The sequence below is a fragment of the Neomonachus schauinslandi genome, chromosome 3, assembly GCF_002201575.2.
Source record: "Neomonachus schauinslandi chromosome 3, ASM220157v2, whole genome shotgun sequence".
Lineage (NCBI taxonomy): Eukaryota > Metazoa > Chordata > Mammalia > Carnivora > Phocidae > Neomonachus > Neomonachus schauinslandi.
Window position 1 is genome coordinate 138,394,023 of NC_058405.1, and position 7,494 is coordinate 138,401,516.

At 36.8% G+C, this 7,494-nt stretch overlaps 1 protein-coding gene across 1 annotated transcript in view; it reads left to right on the forward strand.

The window, feature by feature from the left end:
* Positions 1-7,111, forward strand: part of AGPS (alkylglycerone phosphate synthase) — a 145,866-nt gene extending 138,755 nt beyond the window's left edge. Inside the window, exon 20 of the mRNA XM_021702821.2 lies at positions 6,484-7,111. Coding sequence (XP_021558496.1) covers positions 6,484-6,605 — 122 coding nt within the window. The 3' untranslated portion in view covers positions 6,606-7,111. The remainder of the gene's footprint in view (positions 1-6,483) is intronic.
* The last annotated feature ends 383 nt before the right edge of the window (positions 7,112-7,494 follow it).

Consider the following 7,494-nt stretch of genomic DNA (forward strand, 5'->3'; position numbering starts at 1 on the left):
ATATATATATATATATATATATATATATATATATATATATATTCACCCATTGGCTAGAAAAATGGTGCAAGAAATGACTTACAAGTGTTTTTTCAATATATATTAAATTCAAGTTTTTAGGAGTTAATTTTTAAAATAAAGTAGCATTTGTCATCAGTGGTTGATGTTCTCAGATGTAACTTCCATCTATCACTTTCTCCAGAATTTCTTTAAATTTGGTCAGTAGTCTCAAATTTAGAGCAAGTTCACCTTGCAAATGGCAATAAGCCATTTGCCACTAATCCAGTTGGTTGTAGCAGTGGAAGTATGTTGCCCTTATGGAAATTGTTTGGGCTTCTAAGAGATAGCCCCTTGGAAGCACGTAGACCAGGATTTCTTCATTTTGGCACTGCTGACATTTTGGTCCAGATAATTTTGTTCTGGAGACTGTTCTGTGCATTCTAAGGTTTAACAGCATCCCTGGCCTCTGTCCTTTAGATGCTGGTAACATCATCCAAGTGAGGACAAACAAAAATATCTCTAGACATTACACTGTGTACCTTGGAGGGCAAAATTGCCCCCATTGAGAACCACTTATAGAGTCCAAAGAGTCCTAGAGATTTGAAGGAAAAGAGTTTTAGGTTCTGTGACTTACACCTCTTGTTTTAGCTACTGTAAAATAGCTCTGATTATATCCAAGAAATAATGTCAGAATATAGGAAATGCAGGGCAAATATAAGCAATGGAAATTAAGGAAACCCAGATAGCTTTCCCTAGATACTTGAATTTCTGCTCCTAATCTAACAAGACTTATAGATAACTGTGGTTCAATATTTATTTTTTATGTCAACTAACATTTATTCTTTTTTTTTTTTAGATTTTATTTATTTATTTGACAGAGAGAGAGACAGTGAGAGAGGGAACACAAGCAGGGGAAGCGGGAGAGGGAGAAGCAGGCTTCCCGCTGAGCAGGGAGCCTGATGGGGGGCTCGATCCCAGGACCCTGGGATCATGACCTGAGCCGAAGGCAGACGCTTAACGGCTGAGCCACCCAGGTGCCCCACATATATTAAATTCTTATTCTGTGGCATACACCCTTCTACAGCAGAACCACAAAAATGAATAAAACATGGCCCTAGTCTTTAGGGAGCATATGATGTTTTCTGTTGTTTTCTGCCCTTATCTATCTCATGTTATTTCACCTGTTCACTTGCTTTTTACTCCATTGTATAGGCATCAATTGACAACTTGGGCTTAAATTCCAAGTGTGTCAAGCCATCTATGGGGAAAGTGTAACAGAATTAGCACTTGATTATGTTCTGAAGACAGATCTCCTGTGATCTGTTATTGGCCCTAGTAATTCAAACATTAATTCTGTTTCATAATCTCTAAAAACCTATTTAAGGATCAATAGGATCTTCGAGCTATTGTGTGAATTGCACAGATGAAATCTTAGCATGGAGAAAATTGACATTTTAAATATTTAATAAAAGAAAAATCCTATTAGATTTTAATTGCTTTGTTAAAGCCTCTTGTATCCATGTGTTTGTCATCTCAATATCGGAAGTTTCATTAGTAGAAAGTAAGTCAAATGTCTGAAAAAGAAATGGAAACATGACTTTAAGTATCCACAAAGCACTAAACTAAACTCTTGGATAGGCATAGTCCCATCTCATGTTAGCATCCCTCGTTGGAGATCTGTTGGCTAACATTCAGCATGTACCTCTACCAGAACCAAACACACACAAAAATGTGCTGTCTAGCACAAATACATGGACAACTACACTCTCTTTTCATGTTGAAACCCTCCCTCTGAAGAAGCATCATCACAGTCAAATCACCTCAGAGTGGAAGTTGTCTTATGTTCTCTGTTCTCATCAGTACCTAACAGGTTTCATAGGGCCAGAACCTCAAATGGCATGAGGTTGTTGGGCTGATTCCAACACATCTTCCAGCACTGACCCTTACATAATCCACCAGTAGTTTGGTTGGATTAATTAAAACTTGAAATACAGGGACGCCTGGGTGGCTCAGTCGGTTAAGCGGCTGCCTTCAGCTCGGGTTATGATCCCAGGGTCCTGGGATCGAGTCCCACATCGGGCTCCCTGCTCAGCAGGGAGTCTGCTTCTCCCTCTGCCTCTGCCCCTCCCCCTGCTTGTACTCTCTCTCTCTCTCTCTCTCTAGCAAATAAATAAATAAAATCTTTAAAAAAAAAAACAAACTTGAAATACAAAGTTAATGCACAAAGTTAATGCTCAGATCACTCATATAAGCAGCTAAGTCTAGATTTTCTCTTTAAAATCTGACCTATAGAATAGTGCTAAAGTGATATCCAGGATGCCCAAACTAGAACTTTCAAAATATAGTTGTTATATAATAATGGTTAGGTTCTTTTAGCTTTGGCTGAATTCTACTTCTGAGCTTTAGCTTTGGTAATCTTCTAAATGTACAGTCTGTTTCATAATTTGTTTTTTAAATAAGCATATAATCTTTGCAATCTTAAAATCAAATTCATAATTCAAAAAGTTTTTAATTTGTCTAGCTTTTTTAAAAAGAACTCTGGCTAGCAGACCCCAGATTTATCCCTTTTAAAACAGGACTATTTGGTACCTTCTGCTAAGCCTTCAGTCCCTTAGACCATAAAGAGTAGTTCCAGATAATTTTTGGTGACTAGGCTGGCTACCATGTCCACATTTCTCACACCCAACGCTCCCAGTACTCCCCGTACATGTTTGGTCATTCATACCACAAAATGCATTCTTTCTTGGAGCTGTTAGCATCCAAAGGGGATTGTTGAACTTGTGATTTCAAATACTGTCCCTAAAGGCTTCCATTTCCTCTCTTCCAAAAGTAATTTTTTAAAAAAGTATTTTATTTATTTATTCATGAGAGACAGAGAGAGAGAGAGAGAGGCAGAGGGAGAAGCAGGCTCCCAAGGAGCAGGGAGCCCGATGCGGGACTCGATCCCAGGACCCTGGGATCATGACCTGAGCCAAAGGCAGACGCTTAACCATCTGAGCCACCTGAGCGCCCCCAAAAGTAATTTTTTAAAAATGTACTGTATATTGTTGAGGAACATAAAATACTTGTTTTATCCAATCTGTATATACATTAGATATTAAATTGTAAAAAGGTGAATTCCACTTTTAATTTAAGCAGAGAAAGAATTTTCCCATCAGTTTTGATGATGTTCAGCACTTAGCTGGTCTATATTTTTTGTATTTTGTTTTTTTTAAGATTTTATTTATTTTTTTGTGAGAGAGAGAACGAGCGGGGGGGAGGGGTAGAGGGTGAGGGACAAGCAAACTCCCTGCTGAGCAGGGAGCCCGATGCGGGGCTTGATGCCAGGACCCTGAGATCATGACCTAAGCTAAAGGCAGACGCTTAACCGACTGAGCAACCCAGGCGCCCAAGTTTTTGTATCTTTAAAAATATATCTAAGACTCTTAAATACCTGCATGTATTTAGGATAATTGTGAATTGTGAAGTACAAGGTCCCTATCTGGGCTTTTTGTAGCTCTATTGTTAGCTCTCAGACTAGGTTTATACTTCGGGAAAATCAGAAGTCAAAAGAATATAGTTGAGTCAGTAGTCATGAATATTCCATGTCAGATAATCCAGGTTCAGAAAGAGGCATAAGCTTCAGTGGTAAGAATGTACATATGTCTTGTCATGAATAACTTGTGTGAATACACACAAGGGACGCTGAAATAGTCTTCGGCTGCCTGTCATTTGCTATTCTTATCCATTCTCCCCTCCTCCAAATATGGCATGCTACATAAAGGACAGAGTGTCATTTCTTCCATTTGTAAAATGAGCTCTACAAATGTTTTAGGCTCACATGTACTTGTGCACATGTGTGTTACACATATCCAGACCAGTACAGTCAGCTAATTTCTGAATGCCTAGCAGTGCAAATAAGGATTGTACGAAGGACATTATTAGTATTGTTTAGCTCTAGAATAAAAGTCTTCTACTTTGAAGTGTGCTTTCTCTTTGAGATTACGGTCTTTGGTATTTTGTTGTTGTTGTTGTTTTGATTTATTGATTCATCTGAGATAGCCACTGAAGGGTCTTTAGCATTTTATGAAGACTATTTCTACTAACAGTCTTAAAAGGTTGAAAGGCTGAGCATTTTAACTTAAACTATGTTTTCTGTCTGTACATTTATCCTACAGTGTAGCTGACTTAAATTGTTAAGCAAAACTAAAAAGATTCCTGGTTGTTTTAATTATATAGGCCATGATTTCTGACCTCAGTTCAAATTCTGTTATCACTGAAGGAAGAAGCTCTCAGACCTCTGCCATCAAGGGGTTAAATTCTTTCATTAAATATGTTTATGAAGGGCCACAGCCATTTTGCCTGTACTGCTTTTTTTTTCTTTTTTTTTACTTTCTAGTTCACTAATCAAATGTATGTTAGATTGATTATTGTAAAAGTATAAACCATAGAAAATTTGACAAGATAGATGTGTAAATTATCCTTCTGACAGAACTAATGATGCACTCCAAGCACCTTCTGTTTTCTAGCGCTTGGTGAGCAACTTCATTAAATATGCAGTGGCTGTTGGGTGGCTTCTCAGAGGATGGTTCAGCTCCTTGTGGAATTGCATTATTACTAGAGGTGTAAAACCAGGCAGACAAGCTAGCTGTTGGGCATCCTGCTGAGGTTCTAATGTGCTCCATCTTGTTGGAGCAGTTGTTTGCAGTCTTTTCAGGACAATTACATCCATAACCACAGGACACATTCAGTGAAACTATATTACAGATAATAGTGGAGACTAGCATTGACTGCTCTTCACCCCTCTCTTGAGCTGCCTCAGTGTGGGTAGCTTATAATAATGCGACTTCTATCACTCACAGAGTAGTTGCTTTTTTTTTTTTAATCCCTTGGAGCAAATCTGAAAATAACTGATTTGCAACTTTTTTGAATGCTTAAAATCATAGGCTATTTGAGGTGAAGGAGTTCATAGATTCTAATCCCTTTGAAGATGACAAAACCAAGGCTAGAGCATTGTGGTGAGTTGTCCTTTAGAGAGATAGTAGGAGGACCAGGTAGAACATCTTTTTGGTGGTAGAGAGCTCATGAATAAGAATTTGTTTTGTTTGGCTTCCAGTTTTAGAGCTTCTTTTAAACGGTTTGTTTGTTTTTTCTTTTTGAATTTTAAGATTTTTTTCTGCTGTATCTCATTTTTCCCCATCTTAATACCAGCAAACTTTTTTATTTCTAGAAGTCAAGCAGAAATACTTTGCTTTCTAAGGAAATCATGCTATAATTTTAATGACAATTTGATAGTTTCCTGGAGAACTGGACACAAAGCTGGTTTGAGTGGAGCCTGAAATGGTATTTAAGGTTCCAAATGGCAGATGCTGCAGTGTATCACTGCAGCCTGATAAATGAGATTGCATTTTAGGATGACAGGCTGAATACTTTAATGAAAGAAGGTTTCCATTTCAGTTGGCCAATTAAATCACTGTTAATGACTTTGGATCATTAATGAACATTTGTGGAAAATGACCATTTGAATTCAATTATTACAATAATACATTTGAAAAGTACTAAATACAAATAAGCCTATCTGTAAATTAAAAGATTTATCCATTTTGCCACAGATAAATTAGCATATTGCTTTGCTTTTCTTAATGCCAAAGCAAGTTAACATTTCAAAATTTTTTTACAGATTAAGTACATATCCTTTCTTATAAAAGTTATACTTAGGAAAGTTTGTTTTTCCTTGGGTGCCCTTAAAACGATAATTTATTTGTGGATCATCATATTACTTCATTATTCTCAAATTAGCAAGAGCTAGAAACAAAGAAGGGGAACATTATACAATGTATAAAAGTAGAAGATTAAGTTTAAATTGGATTAGGATTTAGTGCCTAAAAAAATCTCTAATTCTGGAAAAACAGTAAGAAGAAAATAACCATTATTTGGGAACATGTAAATTTATTTAACAGTAATATGAAAATAAAATGCAAATGAAAGTTTCATAACCACATTTTTTCTTAAACCCATTAAAGGTTCAGATTTTCTTAATTATTTTAAGCATTAAAATGTTTTATGGATGTACATATCCTGCCATTTTTGCTATAATCCCAAAAAATTCATCTGGAGATGATGTTTTTCTTTAGTTAACTTCATTTTCTCTGAAACTTTGGCATGTTTTGGTGGTTAAGACAGGAGATGGGTTCTTTTGAAAAGCATGTTTTTCTCGTTTTGTTCTTTGTAAAGTGGGCCCCACTCTCAGCCCAAGCTTCCTTCATCTCCGTTTCATAGTTTACAGAGAAAGGAGACGCTGTGGAGCTCAGGCTTCCCCTGGGAGTACATTGGGCTTAATGAGCTTGATAGTCTGGTGGGCTCAATAAATCAAATAAAGCAAAACATTTCTCATTTTTGAATAAAAGCATTTATCACACAGTGTTTGTTCATTCATGGTCACAAGATTGATTGGTTCCTAGCATCATCGTGTATATTGAAGCATTTTTGATTTTGTTTTTCCAGTGGGCAAGTTACGGAAGCAGTGGCTAAAGGAAAGTATCTCTGATGTCGGCTTTGGGATGCTGAAGTCTGTCAAGGAATATGTGGACCCCAATAACATCTTTGGAAACAAAAACCTTTTATAAATCTATTACTGTTGTTATGAAAAATGTCACTTTTTTTTTTTTTTTTTTAAGTCTTCGACTACGGTTATACCGGTAATCAAATATATCATGGACTGTATTTCAGCAAAAATTTTTTTTGGTTGAAAATAAGTTGTTTCATTCTGTATTTGTTTTGTTTCTACATCTATGGATTGACAGATGGTATTTCTAAATCTCTCTCATTGTAGGTGCATCAGTTTACCGCCAATTGGTAGTCATTTCAAATTTTAGTCAGGCAGCACAAGTCTGCTAGTTGTTATTTCAAAGGAAGATGTTGCCAGCTGGTCTGTATTGATGCTTCCCCTTGGGAACAAAGGCAGATTTTGGCGTCATCCACTGCTTATCTAGCCTCTTTTTAAAAGGGCGTTTCTGGGAAGCCGGTATCAAGGGAAGGATTCCGTTGAGGAGTGATTACACATTCTAGTGTGAGTAGGCCATTAAGGAGGGTACTCATGAAAGAACATAGGCAACCTGTTATTTAGGATACCTTCAGTTCTGTGAGGTGCTTGGCCTACATTTTTCTTTGAAATTAGTATGCAGTTACAAAACCTTAAATCAGTCTAAAAATTGTTGTTAGGGGACATGTTTTTGTTCTCCATGTTTCTGTTTCTACTGAGGTATGAGTTGTATGTGTATAACTGAAATAACCTCTTGTTATATCCTAGTTCCTTTATAATATGTTGTATAAGAAAAGCTGACTTACCACTCGTTGTATGTGAAGAACAGGTTTACCGTGAAATGAATGCCTTTATTCAGCTTAAGAGTCCTGATGTTTCTGATTTCACATTCTTGTTGCTGAGATGCAGAAGAAGCTGCAACAGAAACAGAAGAAGGAAGCCTCCTTACACTTAATATCTCCAGTTCAAAGAAT